The following is a 22,398-nucleotide window of genomic DNA, read 5'->3' on the forward strand; positions in this document are numbered from 1 at the left end:
GGAAAAGAGGGACGAGTATTCAACATTTTCAAGGCTTGGAGAGGGTGTCAAGATTTCAAATGATGTCCTTGGCTTGGGATTCTCAAACGCAAGAAACTTTAATTGTGTATATTATGAGTATATGCGTGTACAATGCATCAATATAATATATGTAAAGATAAGATTACAACATTTATTTATAAATTAATGCATTATACCATCTATACACATGTATTATTACTATTATTGATTAATTATTGATCTCTAATGTATACACTAATAACGTAGATGACATATCTATTGTATCAAATCAATGTTATTAACATCTCCAAATGTTGACACATGGTACACCCTTGGGACCTGCACTCATGCTTACTTTGGTGCACACACTCGCATGTTGTCTGCGTGTACCAATTTCCTCTCAATGACATGTCCTCACCACTTTGTATCTTCTCCTAGCCCTTCTATTTTTTCCATGTTTCAATGCTTCATGTCTAAGTCTAAGTCAATGCAATGGGCAAGTCAAAGTTATGCAACTAAGAGTTGGGCATATATGGGCAACAAGATGAAGATAGCCACCTTGGAGGTGGAGATGACTAGGATAAACTTAGCTTCCCTAAAATTATAAAATAGCATATCTACTCCACAGTTGTATTTGCCTACTTCATGTCCTTGATGTAGTTTGGTAATTGACATGTTCAAGGACTTCCCATTGGTGCACCGAAAGAACGTCGGTGTGAAGTGCTTTGTTAATCTTAAAAACCTAATAAAACAATTGCAAAAACCTAGAAAGGTAATAAAATTTAGATAATCCTTGTCCATAGTATACCTGACGAAATAGATTTTCAAAACCTATAGGAAATTCCAACCATAATGAAAATATTCTGAAAGTCCAATGGATCATGATGCAATAGACAAAGCCAAGGCCCCTTTGAGCTATGGAGTTCAAGTCATTAATAATCATGTCGCACTGTGAGATTACACTCAAAATGCAATAGTCCTCGTCAAACTCCAATCAAAACAGTCAAGCCCCATCCCATGCGGATCATTGCAGCTCTATGATTTGCTGCGTCTTACAACAGCTAAAAGTTTTCAGAGAAGCATTCACAAAAACTGGCTCAATTGGCAAGTCACCTACCAAGTGCCTATACTAGCACTCTCTAGCTTCAATATGTCACATCTCTAACGAGTTCACAATATGCATGCAATCCAAAATATCCTTCAAGTGTTTCACCCCACACTACTTGGGTGGCAGTTGAAAACAAGCAGCGACTGCATTGACATATGAAAGTTTTTACAACTATTGGTGAATTGGACACCACCCTAGTTTGCAATGGCCACGCTGATTGAACTGCTTCAAGCCTACAATACAAAGCCAAAAATGTTTGATGCTTCTCTGGTGCGTTTTTTGAGAGGGATCAAAGAGAGAAGGTTGGTGGGGTGGGGGGGACTTGTACTGACATTCTTTTAAAGGTCTCTAAGGCATACAAAACAAAGAGACAAGCATCAAGGTATAGTTGCAGCCCACTTCTCAGTGCCATTGACATGAAAAGACATCCAACACAAGGTGCCATTGGCAGAAAACCAACTACTAAAGCTCTACAAGTTACAAAAAACTTCAATGACCAAGAAGTTATGTAGTGCTTGGGCTCTCTGAACTCTATAATGGTTTTGCCACATCAATGAACTGCCCATTTATTCTCCTTTCCCATCTTGGCAATTTCAACCAGCCATGCTTTGTGCTGTGATGTTGTAAGTTCATCTTGATCCCCTTGAGAAACATTTTGATTGCTTTAATACTTCTGACTTTATTTAGCATGTTTCCAAACTCCAAAGCTGCTGCCTTGCACGCTTCCAGTCTTTATCCGCTAAAGCCTTGAATACATTGCATGCAACCATCTAGATCACTTTTTCTTTCCCTTTCGTTTGTCATCTGAATCAGTATCCGACTTTGATTCTGAATCTGAACCTGACAATGAGCTATTGCTTCCCAAGTTTGAAAAAAGGGGGGCTTTTTTTTTTGGGGGGTTGGGGGGGTGGGGAGGGGGAGGGGGAGGCGGAGGGCGAGGGCGAGAGAGAGAATATATAAAATAACAATTGATCAGATACAGATTTGAATACATTACATGTGACCATCCAAGTCCAACATCTAGATCACTTTTTCTTTTGCCGCCTTCTGTCATCTGAATCGGTATCCGACTCAGATTCTGACTCTGAGGAGCTACTGCTTCCCGAGTCAGTATCATCACTACTACTGTCACTGTCTGATGAACCAGTGTCTTCTGAGCTTTCAGACTCACTGTCCAAGGGCTTCTGCTGTTGCATTATCATTCTAGGCATGTTCTTCAGATACTCCCTTAGGTTGTCAGTGATACCTCCTAAACCAATAGAGGTGAAAAAGTTTATAGCAAAACGTGTATTTTTTGGGTTATCTTTTGGGAAAATCCCATCAAATGATTCTTGCATCATTGGATCATTTAGCTTCTCGTTGAGTTTCCGTAAGCCTAGATGTTCTGACAGTTCCTGTTACCAAGGGCATTTCTTAGAACACTTTAATCATACAAGAACAAGGCAATGTCACAGGACAAATAAAATAGCACACCTGAAAAAGAATCTTGATAAATATTCGAGATGATGATGTTGTGTCCTCCTCTGTCAGACGAATGTATCCTAGAACATTCCAAGGAAGCGCATCTGTCCCTAAAAGATGAGCAAAGAACTTTGCTACATTCCGCAACTTGTTTGTCTCAAGCCGATGAATCATGGAATATTGGTTTACAAAACACGTATCAAAATTCTCTTGATAAACTTTGTTTATCATGCAAAATCTTTGACCCAAGAGCCCATAATACCGCAGATAGGTCCTTTCTTGACTGCAGCACTCCAAAAGCATGATGCAGAGCTCCATCTGGACTCAGGAAAATCAGTCGATCAAGAAAGGGTGAAAGGAACTGTAGTGCCTTCTGAATGCAAAGTATTACTCCATCCTAAGCTTTTTAGATCTACATGCATAATAGGATTACATGCACAGGAAACTCTGGCTATTCACCTTGAATAGTTTGCAGACACGGAAATTTAAAAGTACCTCTTGGCCAGCTTGAAGTTTGATTTTTAACAGTTTATGGCCTGCCTCCTCGAAATCCACACTCGACATGATGGTCAAATAAATGGTTCGACGCAAATTCACCAAGTCTGTCTCTGTTTCATCCTTGATTTTCATCCTCTGCATCTCAGCTTCATCTTCCTCATCATCATCCTCAGAAGAATCATCAGAATCCCTCTCACCATCATCGTCCTCCAAACTGGAATCCTCCCCAAGTATGTCTTTTCTTATGCTTTCAAACTTCCTTTCATTTTCAACAAAATTTTCATCTGGCTTGAATACATCTGAAACAGGAAAACAGTCAACCAGATAAGTCTTTTTCTCTAGCATAAAGTATCCAAATACAGTAGAGTTTTTGTGGCTGTAATATTCTGACTGTTGGAAGAAGAGCAGGATGCACGACATTACCTAGTGCCATTTCACCATCCAGTTCATCTGACAAAGACATCTCGTGAGTAAATTGGTCTTCTTGCTCAACAAGGTCCAGCTCTGGCAGAACAGCTTGATGCCCCTGCAAATTATCAGTTTTAGGCTTTGTTTGTTTCCACTGTAATATGAGACACCCTCACCTACCTAATAAGCTTGTAAGAGACCCTAAACAGTACGCACATTTAAGTCAGAAAGTCTAAACTGTAATCAGACACGCCCATATAACAGTTCTAAACTGCAATCAGGCATACCCTCTCTCCCCACCCTACCCAAGACAACAAACTGCCCCCCCAAAAAAACGTCCACAAAAAAAAAAACAGGCAAAAGAGACTCAACTGTGAGTGTCTGTACTAATTTACTTTCAGGCTCAACAAACAAAACTATGGTATACATAGACCAATTCCTGCTCCTTTCCTCTTTATCCAACAGGAAGAACACCACATGAATCTTCATAAATAAACAAGGAGTAAATGTGTATCAAAGCTTATAGTATTACCTATGCTACTTAGACTTTTTGATTTGACTGTATGATATTTTTTATGTACTCAAAAGTGGTAGACACCTGAAACTTGGCCTTTCGGATGGCAAACAGCCCCTCAATCATGAACTGAACTCTCTTGTCAATTTCTCCCTCATGCAAGATCCCTCGAAAACGCTCAAAAATGCCTATAACACATAGAAAATCAGATCCAAATACTGCAATAAGCATCCCAAAGAAATAAGATTCACACTTGTGCGCAAAATTTTGACAAAGTAAGACCTGGTTAAAGCACCTACTTGATTACATTCTCTCCGTTGCTAACATTATTTTGTAAAGTAACTGACATTTCAAAGGCACATAGGAACATTCTAGTTTTAAAAGCTTTAATATTGAAAGTTATAGGGCTGCCGAGGCCAACTTTGTAACAAGCCTCCACATAATGACAAGCTCCCTACCTTTTGAGGTAGTTACGATTGTCTCTGAGCACGCTTAGGTGTGTCATGCTACCTCAAGATAAACTCAGTTTATCTCCACTTTCTCACAATTCCATCACAAGAAATCAGCACTTGTTCCATTCAATCCCACATTGTTCATCTCACAAACAAAGGAGTCAAATTGGGCTCAATTGTTGACTCATTTTTAGGGTTTGGCAAGCTCGAGAGTTCATGTGCACTTTTGAACACTTTAAAGCTGGGTGGAGACTAACATCAAAGGTGACAAGGCCATTGAGCACCTATGGATCGATCAGTTGTATCCCAAGGAAATTGTGAAAACAGAGCCATTTATAGCTAATTTGGAGCATAAAGAAAGTGAGATTGTAGCTCTTCTATTGCAAAAAAAGCATTGGAAAATTAGGGAAATGCAAGGTAAGACTTAATGGAATTCATACACTGATCAAAGCAATTGCCCTTCAGTTATGCAAGAGCATTCTACCTCTCATATACAGTGAGTCTTTTGTTTATTTGCTGATTTCAGGTGTGCAAGTTAATTTATGTTCCCTACCCTTCAAAATATTTCCAAAGGTCTACTTCATAAACTCTCCATTAAGCATGCAAGAATGTTTGCCAACAGCGGAAAGCCACCACCTAGCATGCATGAATAATAGGAAAGTTGTCACCTACCATAGAAGGAACAACTCCAAACATCCCATTTGGGCTACTTGGGAGAGGCTGGAACAAAAGCCAAAAGCCATGGATAGCATAGATAATCTCCACTTGATGTGCTTGTGAGGAAGGCAACCATCACAAGAAAAAGATTGATAGACCTAGAAGTCCTTGTTTGACTCAAATAGAGACTCACAACCAAGAGATGACCACAAAAAATGATAGAGAAACTCCCATACTAACTCCCCCTCTCAAATCCTTGATGTGGTTAAAGGATGGAGAAGCACAAAATTTAATACAGAGCAGCCAGAATCATCAAAAACGTTTAGAAACAATACATTAGAAACATGTTTCATAAGTTTCTTTCAAGAGGGGATAAAATAAGAAATGCATGTTTTTTAATATAGGGATTTTTTTTAGTTTTAACTAGGAAAGGAGGTTTAATCCTCTATGGAACTCTCTCTTAAACCAAAAAAAATGCCAATCAAGCTTGAGTGATAATATATGAGAGTCGATTGGGAATAATACGTCACACATCCATGATTCATTATTGACTTATGTCAAAGTTAGACAAGTAATACTATGGTTCGGACCTCAAACAATATGATTCATCCATATCACACAAAGAAAATTGAAATAAATATATAAATAGCCCATGTCCAATATGGACTGAGTCAAGCTGCAACATCACAATTCTCGTTCCAAAACAAATTGACAAAATTTCAAAATCCAAAATGAATGATAATATAACATAAATAACTCATAAATGAGACTAAAGTCATATAATAATCAACTCTCAAGACAAGAATAGATACTAGATTGACATAGTCAAATAACTATACAAAATCCCAAAAAATGTAAGTCTCTCAACCAAAATCTTGATCCCTCCCGAATCGATACACATCATCATCATGATGCTCAACATTGGCCTAGTCCCTCCTGTCAAAAATAACCGGTATGCACTTTGTCAAAATAAGCAACGATGCAAAGAGAGAATAGGGTTTGCGGGGAGTAACGCAATGTATACGGCAAACTGAGAGAGAAGAGAAACTCAAAAACACAAGAAGAACATGGTGATAATGCACTAAATCACGCTATAAGAAGAAAAGTTGATATAGCAAAGCCGAAGCTCAAAAGATAAATGCACTATTCTGTCTAAATCAAGCGGCAACACCTATGGAAAATCTGAAAAGTGAAGGGAGCAAAATGCAATCCTCCAAGAAGTGGGCTATCAAAGTAATCACTAGAAGGTGAAGGATAATTGTTAAGGAAGCGAACCGCAGTCTCCTAATGCTATCAGGGATGTGGAAGATAATAATCAACTGTTGAGGGAGTAAACCGCAATCCTCTAATGCCGAGGAGTGACTTGGCCAACAAAACACAAATCCCAGAGTGTCAAAGATGTCAAATGTAGAGTAGCCTAGATGTTGACGCCAAATGATGGACGATGAGCCAGGCTACAAAAACGTAGGTCCCAACAGCCCCTGTGATAGACGAATGATACCAAGTGATGAAGGAGGAGCTAGGTTGCAAAAAACGCAAGTCCCAAAAGCCCTTGTGATAGACAAATGATGGAGGAAGAGCTAGGCTGCAAAAACGTAGGTACCAGCATCCCCTATGATAGACGAGTAAAGAAATCACTAACACTTGGTGATGTAGACTATCACTAGAGACTAGAATGCTAACGCCAAGCTAGAGATGATGACGCCATGCGAGGAGATCTCCATACTGAAAAACGCAAGTGAAGGTAGAGCTTGATGGAAAATGATACTGAGCCAAGCAAATGAAGGTGACACCAAGGGAAAGATACTCCAAACGCAAGGCCTCATGTTGGAACAAGGCACCTAAAGCAGAAGAGAAAGAGTGAAGGCAGGCATAAGCCATGAACCGCAATGTCCTCTTGAAAGGGTGTGAAGGCAGTGGAAGGGGTTGGTGAGAGAAGGGAAGGGTGTCTGATGACGAAGAAAGAAGGGTAAAGAATGACTGAAGAGTGGTGGGGCGGTAAAGAATAAATGAAGTTACTGTCTATTTGTAGGCATAAGCTGTCTAGGGTGGTGCACCACTATGTGGGCACCCACTGAAAAAATGGCCAAAATGTGGGCATCGTTCCTTTTTGGAGCTGTCAATACAAAACCGTAAACAAAGTGTGTAAACTGAAGAAGTGGTTTCTCAATATCCCCTCTCAAGCCCAAAAAGGGATGGAGAAAGAAACATGAAGAGAGATACGAGGAAGAAGAAGAGGATCCCAGAGATCCAAGATTTCTACCTAAAAGAAAACTTATAGTAGGGAACAATAGACAGGATGAACTGTAGAACCTGACTCCACCTTAGGAGAGAAGCCACTAGCTTTGTTACTCCATGTTGAAAGGAATTCGAAGGCCTCGTCACCAAGTCACAGCTAAACCTCCAAGGCCTTGATTTAGACAGTTCAATAGGAGAAATGATTGCACGAAGACAACCATCCCAAAATAATAAAGGATAGGTGACGAACTTCATGATAAGGAGGTGTCCCCCTTGAGGGTGGAGACGCAAGGGCCCCCTCTAAACCCGAACAAATAGAAGCTCCCTCTGAGAGCAAAAAGAGTATAGCCCTTGTCTAAATCCCCCTTTGCGAGAGATAGGGAATCTAAAAACTCATGGATCACGGACTCCAAATCATTTAATAACAAAGGAAGTGCTGCCGATCGTACTGAAGAAGATATTTCGAGTATCGAAGATATCAAAGATCTCTCAGAGGTGGCCTCTCAAATCTAAGTAGTCGAGGGTGGGGAAAAGAGAGGCTCGTACTAAGCCAAGGATGGGTAATAGTCATTGTCTCTCAGTGTAGTAGACGACAAAGCTGAAGTAATGGAGTATCGAACGATCATTGTCTCTCAAAGGAGCAGACTGCCGAGGGGACGGTATCCAACAATCATTGTCTATCAAGGGAGCAAATTGCAAAACTGTGATGTTGAGGTGGCATTCCTGAAACCCTAGAAGAAGTAGAAGCAACCTCCGTAGTGTATTGTGGCAATCATGAGGAGGTCATGGTACCAATCCATCCTCCTGCAGCTCGAAAGGGCTTAGTGCGCATTGAATGCATCTTATTGCCTTGAGCATAAAATTTTGAAAGTGAATGCAAAATAAACTCTATTGACCCAGAAGGGAGAGGTGTCACAACGAGTGCCGCAGGGAAGACATACACACTCCGATGGGACAGGGGATAAAGGTCCATGTCCGCAAGCATAGATGGGGTTTCCAATGATGTCAAAAAAGGAGCACCCAATGTTTTGTCCATCTACCTATGGAAAAGTCATAGCACCAAAGTCTCAACCTATAAAAGGGAGGGTGGGTGAGAGAGGAAAACAAGCGTATCTTTGTCTCCTGGTGATGCAATGAAAATAAAGGGGAAAATCAAAAGATGATGCCGAATCCACAACCTGTCTTTGCCTTCTCGAATGAATAGGATATTTAGTTCTCTAAGTTCCTACACTATGATACCATGTCAAAAATAACACATATGCTTCGATACCATGTCAAAAATAACAGGTATGCTCTCATACCATGTCAAAATAAGCAACGGTGGAGAGAGACAGTAGGATTTGCAAGGAGTAACACACAATGTGTACCGCAAACACTGAGAGAGAAGAGAAACTCAGAAACACAAGAACATGGTAATGATGCATTGAATCATGCTATGAGAAGAAAAGCCGATACAGCGAAGCCGAAGCTCAAAAGATAGTTGCACTGTCCTATCTAAATCAGGCAACAGTACCTATGGAAAATTAGCACAATGAAGGGAGCGAAACGCGATCCTCCGACATGGGCTATTGAAGCAATCACTAGAAGGTGAAGTACATATGATGAAAGGGCGAATTGCAATACTCTGATCTTGTTGAAGATATGGAAGATGATTACGAGCTATCGAGGGAGCGAACCGCAATCCTCTAATGCCGGGCGTGACTTGGGTAGCAAAAAGCAAATCCCAAAGTATCTGAGTTGTCAAACACAAAGAGAGTAGCCCAAATGCTGACACCAGATGGATAATGATGATACCAAATAATGGAGAATGAGTCGAGCTGCAAAAAAGCAAGTTCTAGCAACCTCTTTGATAGACGAGTGACACCAAGTGATGGAGAAAAAGCAAAGCTACAAAAACGCAAGTCCCAACAACCTCTACAATAGATGAATGATACCAAGTGATGGAAGAGGAGCTAGGCTGCAAAAACACAAGTCCCAATAACTCCTATGATAGACGAGTGATAAAATCACTAATGCTCGGTCATGGAGACTATCGCCAAAGACTAGGATGTTGACATCAAGCTGGAGATAATGATATCAAACAAGGAGAAAATCTCCACACTGAAAAACGTAAGTGAAGGTGGAGCCTCATGCAAAAGAGTGTTGACGCCAAGCAAATGATGATGATGCCAGGTGGAAGATGCTCTAAACGCAAGGCCTGATGCTGGAATAGGGCACCTGAAGCAAAAGTGGAAGGGTTGAAGGAAACCACAAGCCACGAACCGCAATGTCCTCTTGAAGCGGTGTGAGGGTAATGAAAAAGACTAGTGAGAGAAGGAAAGGGTGTCTGATGAGAGAGGAAGAGAGATAAAGAATGACTGAAGAGTGGTGGGGTGGTGAAGAATGAATGAAGTGACTGCCTATTTATAGGCATAAGCTGTCTAGAGTGGAGTACCACTGTGTAGGCACCCACTGAAAAAGTGATCAAAATGTGGACACCAGCCATTTTTGGGGCTATCAGTGCAAAACTCTAAATAAAGTGTGTAAATTGAAGTGGTATCTCAAAACCATACCTACACCCACAACCCAACCAAAACCCCTCCCCCCCAAAAAAATGACGACAACAATACAAAAAAAAAACCCATGTTTTTTACTATCGGAAATGTTTCTTATTTCAAGAAACGTTTTATAAGTCTCGAACTCAAGGAAGTGTATTTCTTTGCTGCTAAAATTCAATGGAAGTTTGGAGCATGTCAATGTCCATATGGTTTGTTGATGATGGAAATCAACCAAATAGCATGATTCACTCTCTAGATAAAAACTTGACAAATGGATGGCAAGAACATGCCAATGGGAGTGGATAAGCTTTGAATGGTTCACACCAAAATATCAAGTTGGAAACAAATACAAATTTGATTAAATGACAATAGAGAAGAGCTATTGAAGGTGTTGAAAGGCACCTTACCAAAGACAAACACTACAATCCAAAGGGCATGAAATGGATGCTAGAAACAAGAAAGAGTGGCTCAAAGAAGACAAAAAGTGGCTACTGCATGTAGTAAAGGCCATGTGAAGACGACACATTGCAAAAAATCTCCTTAGGATCCTAGGAATCGCGATCCGAAACTAATAGAACGAGCCAAGGGATCCACATCTGCATCCCTAATATCCATAAAAGGGATGGGAGATTTGAGAAGTCTCCATAGACATTAGTAGAATGAATGGTAGCATAATGGGAATAGGCGAGGCAAATGGAAGATGGTGAGAAAGGCCTTGCTCAAAGGTGTTGTGGTGAGAGTGAAATGGAGTGCGAGACAGGAATGGAGCAAGAGTAGAGCTGAGAGTGAGAGAGAGAGTGAGAATTTTAAGATGAGTGTACCAATTAGAGTTCTAGTACACAAAGAATAAAAATGTATTTATATGTTAGGAGTACAAATAAGGGTGTGTTTATACCCGTAAGTTTATACACGGAGATTAATGGAACTTTACATCCAACAACCTCCCACTTAGAGGCCCGAAGTGGTACCTTTAAGCTAGTCAACTTCCACTAATTGAATGCAATGCTCATGCTAAGCCTTTGCAAGACTTTTAGTGAGAATATCTGCAAGGTTATCTTGGGTTTTGACATCAGTCAATGTGACAAGACCATCATTCAAGTTATCTTCTAGCTATAGCACAATGGGTTGTTGCTCAGTTTCAGCATCAAAAGGGACAGAATCTTCAACTAATGGCTACTGAATGGTTGGCTATTCATGCTGAAATTTGACCTTCTTTTTGTCAATGTCACCATGTGTAGCATTTTTCAACGACTTTGCCTCATTAAATACTACGTCTCAGCTGCGTACTATCTTCCTATCCTGAGGAAGCCAAACTCTATAACCCATCTCTCCTTCATCTCCATATCCCATGAAGATGCCCTTGATGGATTTCATGTCTAGTTTAGTCCTCTAATTTACAAGAATATGCACAAAGGCATCACAACCAAAGACACACAAATAGACAAATGAAGCAAGTTTCCCAAACCAAACCCCTTCAAGAATGTCATTTTCCAATGCACGATTGGGAGAATGATTACATATATGAACTGCAATTTTAAGAGCCTCTCCCCAAACCTATTGCGGGAGATTAGTTGTGGACAGCATGCATCTGACTCTCTCACAAAGTATGCGATTATATCTTTCAGCCATGCAATTTGATGCAGGATTATAAGGAGCTATCAACTCCCTCTTAATGCCATGCATCTCACAAAACTATTTGAACTCATTAGAAACATACTCACCCCCATTATCCATTCTTATAGCTTTTAGCTTAAGCCCTTTCTATGTGGTAACAAAAGCATGAAACCTTTTAAAAGCATCCAACACTTCCTTTTTGCTCTTTAACACTGAAATCATCAATAAAAGTGACAACGTACTATGCATCCCCATGTGAATTAACAAGCATAGTATACACATCAGAGTGTACTAAGTCAAGAGCATGGAACTTCTTAACGACACCTGAATAATAAGAAGACTTCACATGTTTTCCATATATGCAATCATTACAAAAGTCGAGATCAGAGCCTTTTGCATCAAATCTCTCTAAAGAGAAGAGAACTTGAAGGCCTTACTAGCTCATGTGGCCAAGTCTTTTGTGCAAAAGTTCTATTTGTGAATGAACTTCAGCCACAACCAAAACTTACCGGGTATGCTTTACAATGCAAATAATACGAAGTCCCCTTTTTACTGCATTTAACAATCAACATAGAGCCCTTGTGGACCTTCCAAGATCCACCACCAAAGGTAGTAAAATATCCTCTTGCATCAAGCTACCCAACTGACAATAATTTTTTCTTTATGCCAAGTACATATCTAACATCTTGCAAAATCAGCTCTTGGCCATTTTCAAGGGCCAAGTGAATGATACCTACACCCTATTTCACATGCATAATTGTTGCCCAAGTAAACCTTGCCTAGGCAACCTACAATCTATTCAAAAAATGACCCTAAAGAGGGAGAAACATGAAAAGAGGCACTGTTGTCCACTATCCATGATTGGGACAGCCCATCATGAGCTGAAAGTAAGGCATCAATTACCTCCTTTTTAGTGATATCTTAATCACCTGCTACTGCTATAACATCTACGTCATTACATGAGGATGCAACAAATATCTCTCCAATGTCAGAGAGCTCTTCAATGACCACAGTAGATGCAATATTTGCCTTTGCAACTTCTTTTGAGGGAGAGTTATCATCATCCTTCTCCTTCTTTCCTTGTTGTTTCTTTCTTTCTTGCTCTTTATTGTAGTACCAACAATCAGGCTTTTATGCCCTTTACGCCCACATTGATAGCAAGTAACATCCTGTCGTTTGCCCTTGTTTTTACTCTTGCTTTTGCCTTTACTTCTTGCATTACCCCTCTTTTCAAACTTGCCTCTAAGACGATAGGTTGAACCACTGCTTTCTCCATTGAACTTTATTCTAATCTCCTCACTGAGAATAGAGCCCCTAACACCATCAAAGGTTAAAGCACGGTTGTTGCTTAGTGAAACAACCAAAGATCCCCAATTGATATATCAAGCAAAGTCATCAACAAGAAAATAGCCTTCAATTTATCATTGAAGGGCTACAAACCAAAGTCCTACAACTGACTCAAAATCCCTGTGAAAGCACTCAAGTGCTCCGATGCTAGCTTAGACTCATCCAACTCCATGTTTAGAAGCTTGCACATGAGATGCACTTAATTTACCGGAGTTGTATTTTCATAAGTGTCCATCAACTTTTTCCATATAGCATAAGCTGTATCAAGTCGCTTAATGTCTGTAGATACATCATTAAATACAACCATTTTAATGTATACAATGGCCTTTTTGTTGAGTCTAGCCCAATGTCAAAAGATGATGTATCAACGAGACAATAGGGTTTGCCGGGAGGAACACGGAGTGAACTCGGCAAACATGGAAAAGAGAAGACAAGAGAGCAGAAACTCCGATGAATGGAATGATGAAGACCTGAATCATGGAGTGAATGTGACACAAGGGAACAAGGGTGCTAAAGACAGCCACGAACCATGAACCGCAATGTCCTCTTGAAGGGGTGTGAGGGTAGTCAAGAGGCTGGAGAGAAGAGGTGACGGACTGAATGAATCAGTCGTGGCCTGTGAGGAATGAATGAGAGAGTGGCCTATAAATAGGCATAGTCAGTCTAGAATAGCGCCCCTTTTTGGAACTGCAAACCCTAAACGCAAAACGCAAAAATGCAAAAACGCAAATTGTAGATGAAGGGTGAAGGGTTTCTCAACACCCCCTCTCAGGCCCAAAAAGAGGAACAAGAGAAGAGTGAGGTTGAGATACAATGCTATATGCGGAAGAATGCTCATGCAGCAGGTGCCACTTGGACAGTGTCCTGTCAAGATTGTGGGAGAGAAGGAAGGAGTCTCACTTAAAGCTTTCTTACTTGCACAATGGGGGAATACACACAAGGGTGGAGGCTGAAAACAGTTTTCCTCTTCTTAGTTGTGTAAGCCAAAAGAACTCTAGTACAAAGAAATAGAAGAACCCTATATATGGGTCTCAAACCAAACTCAACTAACTAAGGTGGCATACTAACTGAGCCACGAACTAGAGTAGATAAGGATAGCTATCATGTAGCTATTATTCATGGGCGGTGTACCAACCGCGTCTGACAAGTCGGTGGCATAAATACACAACGGTCACCCTGGCGTATCACGAGTGGAGCTCGATATCTCAACACTCCCCCTCGAGCTCAATCCCAATTCCTGCACACCAAGCATGTCTCTAAACTTGCGTAGCTTCTCTGCGCCCAATGCCTTCGTGAATATGTCAGCTACCTGATCCTCTGTGCTGACATAAACTAGATCAATAAGACCTAGTAAAACCCTCTCTCGCACATAGTGATAATGCACCTCAATGTGCTTTGTTCTAGCATGATAGACTGGGTTATTTGCCAAGTGTATACTACTCATGTTGTCACAATAAATGACAACTGGCCCATCTGTAGACTGATGCATATCATAAAGTAGCTTATGCAACCAAGCTACCTCACATGCAACCATTGTTGCGCCCCTGTACTCGGCCTCTGTGCTCGACAAGGCAACTGTAGGCTGTTTCTTGCTGCTCCAAGTGACTGCAGCACTCCCAAAAGAGAACACATATCCACTGGTAGATCGTCTATCAGAAATACTACCAGCCCAATCAGCATCAGTATATCCATGCAGCTGTATCTGAACCCCAATCTCATAAAATAGTCCATACTGCAATGTGGACTTCACATACCTGAGTATGCGTCTAGCCGCATCCAAATGTGGTTTCCTTGGAGCCTGCATAAACTGACTTACCAATCCAACAGCATAGCTCAAATCTGGCCTGGTAATAGTCATATAAATCAAACTTTCTACTATGAGTCTGTACATAGTAGGGTCTTCTAGAAGCTCACCTGTATCTGTGCTCAGCTTCACATTCTGCTCCAAAGGAACTGAAATAGGCTTACAACCTGTCATCCCATATTTGGACAGCATGTCCAATCCATACTGCCTCTGCAAGAGCTGTATCCCACTTGGTGATCTAATCACCTCAATGCCCAAGAAATAACGCAGCTCTCCCAAATCCTTCATCTCAAACTTCTGCTTCAATAGCATTTTCACATGAAGGATATCTTCATCACTGTCACCTGTCATAATCAAATCATCAACATAAATGACAAGTAGCATAATACCTCTCTGTTTTTCTCACATAAAGTGAGAAATCTACCTTGGAAATCTGAAAGCCAATAGTGACAAGATACTGTCCTATCTTGTCAGACCATGCTCTAGGTGCTTGCTTCAAGCCATACAAGGCTTTCTTCAACCTGCAAACAAACTCAGGATGAACAGCATGCACATAACCTGGTGGCTGCTCCATATAGACCTCTTCTTGCGGCAGAGACAGAAGAGGATGGAGATGATATTGAAGAAGAAGGTTATGAAAGCAAGATGAAAGAGTCTATCCCACCCGAAGAGGATATATATAAAGAAGAAGTTCCAGAAGCATCGGAAGCAGACCAGCTCATGCTGTGGGACAAAATGGCGATGGTACCATTTGGTCTAGTAAATGGATCTTCTCACATGCAAAATCTTTATAAGAAATGGTTAAAAAAGAACAAGCCGTCTTTCAACAGTGACTCTTGCTGTCCTCAACCATCCTTGCCAAAGAAAGATGATTATGATGCCCATGCAAGAAGGCATTCTTTACATCCATCTGATGTAAAGACCATCCCTTTGATGCAGCCATAGCAATGACTGCTCTTACGGTTGCCATCCTTGCAACCGGACTGAATGTTTCTTCATAGTCAATGCTATATGTTTGTGCATACCCCTTGACTACTAATCTTGCCTTGTATCTGTTCACAGAACCATCTGCATTGTGCTTCACCTTATAAACCCACTTACAACCAATTGCATTTTTACCTTTAGGCAAAGGTACCAATTCCCATGTAGCATTTGCTTCCAAGGCATCCATTTCTTTATCCATGGCTTTCTCCCATTTTTCTTTTCCCATGGCCTCCTCAAAAGAAGTGGGTTCTGGTTCCTGTATCACTTTAACCATATATGCATAGTGAATGGCTGTAAATCCATCATATTTCAGCCTATCCACAGGATACCTAGCTCTCGTAGACCTGCGCAAAGTAGGTTCACTCCCAGGTGCTCTCAAAACATCCATGGTCTTCCTTACTCCAGGTGTAACAATAGAAGAAATACCCAACTCATCATCAATGCTCTGTTCTGAGCCACTGGATTCACCATCCACATAAGAGTGACCTACATTCACATCAAACATGGGCTGATCAACCTTCTCTTTTCCTTTTCGTGATACCTGCATACCACTATCTGCATTACTTTGAGAAGATTCTCCTGATCTCAATCTACCTGTCCATGGCGAAGAATGTGAACCACTGCTAGAGGACGCTCCAGGTCCACTAATATTTTGTGGCTGCTGCTGTGAATTCTGTGCAGCATTACCATTTTGTGCATCTACATCATCAATCACATTTACTGGTTTATACCAGCTACTCATCTCATCAAAAACATCTCTGCTCACTGTAAACTTACGAGTAGAAGGGTTATAGCATCTATACCCTTTTTGCTGCAGAGAGTAACCAATAAAGATGCACTTCTCAGCTTTTGGATCCAACTTGGATCTCAACTCATCTGGCACATGTACATAGGCAATGCAACCAAAAATTTTCAAATGAGAAATATCTGGTTTCCTACCAGTATACCTCTCCTCTGGAGTCATTCCATGTATTGCTGCAGTGGGAGTCCTGTTCATTATGTAGACTGCTGTAGCAACTGCTTCAGCCCAATAAAAATCTGGCAAGTCTTTTTCATTGAGCATGGCACGAGATACCTCTCCAATATGCCTATTTTTCCTTTCTGCAATTCCATTTTGTTGTGGGGTATGACTGCATAAATATTGCTGCTTTATGTCATGCTCCTGCAGGAACCTTGCAAACTCATTTGAGAGGTACTCTCCCCCTCCATCTGACCTTAGGCATTTTATCTACAGGCCTGTTTCTTTTTCAACCATAGCTTTAAGAGTTTTGAAATGCCCAAAAACTTCACTTTTCTTTTTCATAAAATACACCCAAACTTTTCTGCTATAGTCATCAATAAAACTGACAAAATAATGACAGTCTCCAAGAGATGCAGCTTTAGTTGTCCACACATCAGAGTGGATTAATTCCAATGGCTTCTTACTCTCTTGAACATGTCTCGAAAATGGTTTCCTTGCCTGTTTTCCAAACTGACAGGCTTCACATACCTTATGCATTTCTGCAACCTTGAATTTTGACAAACCTGCAACAATATTTTGGGCCTGCATTGATAAAAGTCACTGTACATTAACATGACCAATGCGTTTATGCCAGATATCAATATCTGCAACTACACCGGTCCCATGTGCAAACATTGCTGCACTCAATTCAGGCATGTCTGCATCCAACGTAAACATTCTGCCCTTCTTCTTTCCTTTTGCTATCAAGCGACCTTTATTTTTCATATCCTCAACAAAGCATCCATGAGGATTAAATCTGACCTGCAAGCCCTACTCAACCATTTGACCAACAGAAACCTGATTCTTGGTGATATTCGGGACATGAAATACATCGGACATGTATTTCTTTTTCCCATCCTGCATAGACAAGGGAATTTTTCCAATCTGCACAATAGGATGTGCAGTATCATCACCAGTCTCCACAAATCCTGGTTTTTTCATTTTTCTTGCATCCTCCATCCATTCTGCATGACCTGTCATGTGGTTTGATGCACCTGAGTCAACATAGCATACATCATTGCTTTCTTCTGCACTTGTCACAGAATTGTTCATGTGCTGCACCATAAACAAGTGCTCATTTCTGTCATCACCCTGTCTACTAGAAGATGCATAATTCCCTTGTTGCAGTTTTCCATTCATGATGTCATTCTGCTTTTTATAGCAGTCTTTAGCCATATGACCCATTTTACCACAGTAGTAGCATTCAACATTACTGTTTGCATTTTGACCTCTTTACCATCCACCACGACCTCTTTGGCTCCCCCTGCCTCTAGAGTTACCACGTCCTCCTCCATAGGACTGGTTTTCTTGAGTTTGCTGCATATTCTGATTTCTGCCACGGCCTCCAAATCGGCCTCCTCTACCTCTGCCTCTACCTCTTCCAGCATTTGAGTAGAAGACAGCTTCTTTTGAAGTTCCTCCTGAAGAAGATGCACCACCATTTCTCTGCTCCTCAGAAATTAGAAAAGCAATCAACTCCTCAAAATCAGAAAATCTTTCACGGACGGAAATGGATGTTCGGAACTGTGCATAATCCTTTCCTAGACCATTCAAGGTCACGGAAACTAAATCATCATCTTCCACTGGCGACCCAATGGAAGCAAGTGCATCTGCAATCTTCTTCACCTTCATGTGGTAGTCGTTGATGCTCATACTTTCTCTTTGCACATTATGCAACTCTTGCTTAAGCTGCATTTTCCTGGCTTGCGTATTTGTGCTATACATTTTTGACAAAGTATCTCATGCCTCCTTTGGCGTACTTGCATCCTGAATATGCACAATCATAGAGTCTGAAATACTGATAGACAGCCAATACATAACTTTCCTGGCTCTCTCATGCCATGTTTTGAATGTCTGCATTTGCTGTTGATTGGGAACATCAGGAAGAACTGGTTCTTCTTCATTTCCTGCAACAAATTCCCAATATCCTTTTCCCATAAGGAAATTTGTCATTCTAAACTTCCATGCTTGGAAGTTGTTCTTGTCAAGCTTTTCAGTGACAATCTGTGAAAGAGAATCAGACGCCATTACAGAACACTGCAAAAAATTCTGTCACTGCAAAGAACACAGCTTCAGCCTTACAAGGGCAAATCTGCAAAACTGACGAAAGTGGTATTTGACCACACAGTCACTTCCTAGTGACGATTTTGCATCAACAAGCAACAGGGATGATTCTGTAACTCCCAATGTCTCTGCGCACAGGCATACAATGCAATTTCTACAGTAACTTTTCACCAACCTGTAGAACAGTGGTCGCACAGCATAAAACTGGGCCTTTTCCTGAGTGCGTGCAGAAAACTTCCACCTCCAAAACAGGCCTTGAAATGGCCTCAAATCAAAAAAACAAGGTGTGCATATACTGGCCTCTTGCTTCACCGCGAAGGGCGTCTCAACCTGAGACAACGCACTCCTGCACTTTCCGGCTATGCTATCCGCAGAGATCTGCTCCCAAAACAGAAAATGAAAGCAACACTGCTCCTCTTACCAGAACACCGCGAGCTTGGCTTGCTTTCTTGAGCTCCTTACCACGAACAAGGCTCTGATACCATGTCAAGATTGTGGGAGAGAAGGAAGGAGTCTCACTTAAAGCTTTCTTGCTTGCACAATGGGGGAATACACACAAGGGTGGAGGCTGAAAACAGTTTTCCTCTTCTTAGTTGTGTAAGCCAAAAGAACTCTAGTACAAAGAAATAGAAGAACCCTATATATGGGTCTCAAACCAAACTCAACTAACTAAGGTGGCATACTAACTGAGCCACGAACTAGAGTAGATAAGGATAGCTATCATGTAGCTATTATTCATGGGCGGTGTACCAACCGCGTCTGACAAGTCGGTGACATAAATACACAACGGTCACCCTGGCGTATCACGAGTGGAGCTCGATATCTCAACATGTCCTGCGTGGTAAAATTGTTCACTTGCCCAAGTGTCCTAGTACATAGATTATGAAATCATGCAATGCATAGAAGGAACGTTGAACTTTGTGTAGTACCGAGAACCATAAGGATATGCATGTACTCGATCTCGAGAGGTGGCTCCATGCTGACCAAGTAACCAAGGCAAGAAAAGAAGAGGAGGAAGAAGATGTATAGGATTTCTCAAATCCAAGATTTCCACCAGATAGAAAACCTGCAGTAAAGAACAATAGACAGAGTGAACTGGAGAACCCGAAACTCAACCTTGGGAGAGAAGCCACTAGCTCTGTGCATCCATACTGGAAGGAATACGAAGACCTCGTCACCAAGTCACGGTTGAACCTCCGAGATCCCGATCTAGGTGGTACCTCACAATCCTAGGTATCAGTAGAAGAGATGACTGGTCGAAGACAGCCACCCCAAGAAAGTAGAGGATGGATGAAGAACTTCATGTGGAGTAGGCTCCCCCTCTGAGGTGGGAGGTGGAGGAGCCCCCGCTGAAATCGAAGAAGAAGTAGATGTTTCCCTCTGAGGACAAAGAAATAACATCCCCCTCTGAAGTAGATAGGGAATCCAAAAACTCGTGGATTACGGACTCCTAAATGTCCGATGACGAAGGAAGCGCCGCCGGTCATGCTAAAGAAGATATCTGGGGTGCCGAAAAGCTCCCAGAGGCAGTCGCTCGAACCTGAATAGTCGAGGGTGGGGAAGGGTGGGGCTCAGAGTGAGCAAGAGGTGGACAACAGTCGTCTCTCAGTGGAGCAAACTGGGTAGCCAAAGAAAAGGAAGGAGTCGAGCAGTCACTGTCTCTCGAAGGAGCAAACTGATGAGAAGGCAATATCAAACAATCACTGGCTCTCAATGGAGTGGACTCCAAAACCGTGGGCCATGGTAGCCACTGTACCCGAAAATAAGTGGGAGAAGACTGCCGCTGGCATTGCAACTATCTCCAGGAGGTCGAGGCGCCAATCGATACTTCATTTGCTCAAAAGGACTTACTGCACATCGGATGTGTCTTATTGCCTTGAGCATAGTACTCTCATAACAGCTGCAAATTGCGGATGGAAGGCTAGAAACAAGCACCAGACTGTAGATGACAGCAAGGGACAGCTAAGACTGCAATGTCCTCCGTGAAAGGGGTGTGGGCAGCAAGCTGAAAATACCTGAAACCTGCAAAAACGAGATTTTGATGTAGCGGAAAAAGAGAAGTGGATACCGGCCACCGGTCTTTGTCATCACTGGAGTGGAGGATATTTTTCACTATTTGAGTAGAACCGGCTCTGATTCCATGTCAAAAGATGATGTACCAAAGAGACAATAGGGTTTGCAGGGAGAAACACAGAGTGAACTCGACAAACATGGAGAAGAGAAGAGAAGAGAGGAGAAACTCTGGTGAATGGAATGATGAAGACCTGAATCATGGAGTGAATGTGATACAAGGGAACAAGGGTGCCGTAGCACAAGGAAGATGATGAAGATAGACACGAACCACGAACCACGAACCGCAATGTCCTCCTGAAGGGGTGTGAGGGTAGTGGAGAGGCTAGAGAGAAGAGGTGATGGATTGAATGAATCAGCCGTGAGGAATGAATGAGAGAGTGGCCTATAAATAGGCATAGTCAATCTAGGATGGCGCCCCTTTTTGGGGCTGCAAACCCTAAACGCAAAACGCAAAACCCAGAAACGCAAAAACGCAAACTGCGGGTGAAGGGTTTCTCAACACCCAATACGCATCGATCATAGCTACAGGCATCCTTAAGAAACAAAATGCCTTGCATCTTGTCCTTTCACAAGTCAAAGCCAATGCCATCAAACCTCTTGATTTCAAGAAGGGATTTAGTGTCACTGCTACTAGAAGCATTAGTGGCCATTATTCAACAAAGTGGCAAGTACCAATGCTATATTCTATGACAGTAAATATTGGACTGAACGTTCAGCTAATTTCAGCCCAAAATTCATAGAAACAGGGAACGGCCGTTCCAGCCTATAGGAACGGCTTAATGCGTTCCAAACCCTCCAAGGAGGTGAAACGGCCAGGGAACGTTCCCTCTCGTTCCCCCTACCATTCCCTACCGTTCCCTGCTGTTCCCTACCGTTCCCTGTTTGGAACGGCCGTTCCAGGCTTGTTGACTGAAAATTGACATTTTTTCCCTCTTTTTTTTTTGCTTGGTTCACAATCCTTCTACCACAAATTCACCCATCTCCATTGCCTAATGTGCACACACTAATCTCTCTCTCTCTCTCTCTCTCTCTCTCTCTCTCTCTCTCTCTCTCTCTCGGGTTGAAGATTCAAAGTGTCAAGACAACCCACAAGCTAATTAGGAGTCCATGCAAAGTTCAAATTTGATGCATTATGAACTCTTGCAAATCAGAATCAAATTTCAACCGATCCTCAATTCCAAGGTATTCATCCATTTATATTGTCTAATTTCAAAGAAAATTGGGATAATTGGGGCAATTCAAGGCAATTTGGAGCTATGGGGGTAATCGAGTCAATTTTGGGACATTTGGGTCAATTTCATGCATTGACGGGTATTGGGGCAATTAGAGGGACATTCTTTGGGGCAATTTGGGTCATACATGGCATATTTGGGGCACTTAAGACATGTGCCGTTCCCCCCGTTCCCGTTCCCCGACCTTGGACGTTCCCCCCGTTCCAGGGGGTCCCGTTCCCGTTCCCGTACCCCGTTCCAGGTAACTATGCCAAAATTTCAAGAGATAAGAGCAAGATTTGATCCAAGTTCATGTACAGCAGTAGAAGGAATGACTTTCAACAAATAACTAAGATTTCAGCAAATAATCCATGCATACATCACTAAGTCACTCCACTTCACCAATATCACCAAAAATACATTTGCAA

The 22,398-nt window shown here is 41.7% G+C and overlaps 1 protein-coding gene across 1 annotated transcript in view; it reads right to left on the bottom strand.

The window, feature by feature from the left end:
- Positions 1-1,995: 1,995 nt before the first annotated feature.
- The window catches only part of LOC148040522 (MIF4G domain-containing protein / MA3 domain-containing protein), a 36,686-nt gene continuing 16,283 nt past the window's right edge, over positions 1,996-22,398 (bottom strand). The window contains exons 4-8 of the mRNA XM_087700253.1: positions 4,074-4,177; positions 3,491-3,593; positions 3,065-3,366; positions 2,582-2,887; positions 1,996-2,502 (exon numbers count right to left, since the gene is read on the bottom strand). Of these exons, the coding sequence (XP_087556379.1) occupies positions 2,134-2,502; positions 2,582-2,887; positions 3,065-3,366; positions 3,491-3,593; positions 4,074-4,177 (1,184 nt within the window). The 3' untranslated portion in view covers positions 1,996-2,133. The remainder of the gene's footprint in view (positions 2,503-2,581; positions 2,888-3,064; positions 3,367-3,490; positions 3,594-4,073; positions 4,178-22,398) is intronic.

The sequence above is a fragment of the Lygodium microphyllum genome, chromosome 2 (assembly GCF_053477565.2).
Source record: "Lygodium microphyllum isolate KBCC chromosome 2, Lygodium_microphyllum_v1.1.10, whole genome shotgun sequence".
Classification (NCBI taxonomy): Eukaryota; Viridiplantae; Streptophyta; class Polypodiopsida; order Schizaeales; family Lygodiaceae; genus Lygodium; species Lygodium microphyllum.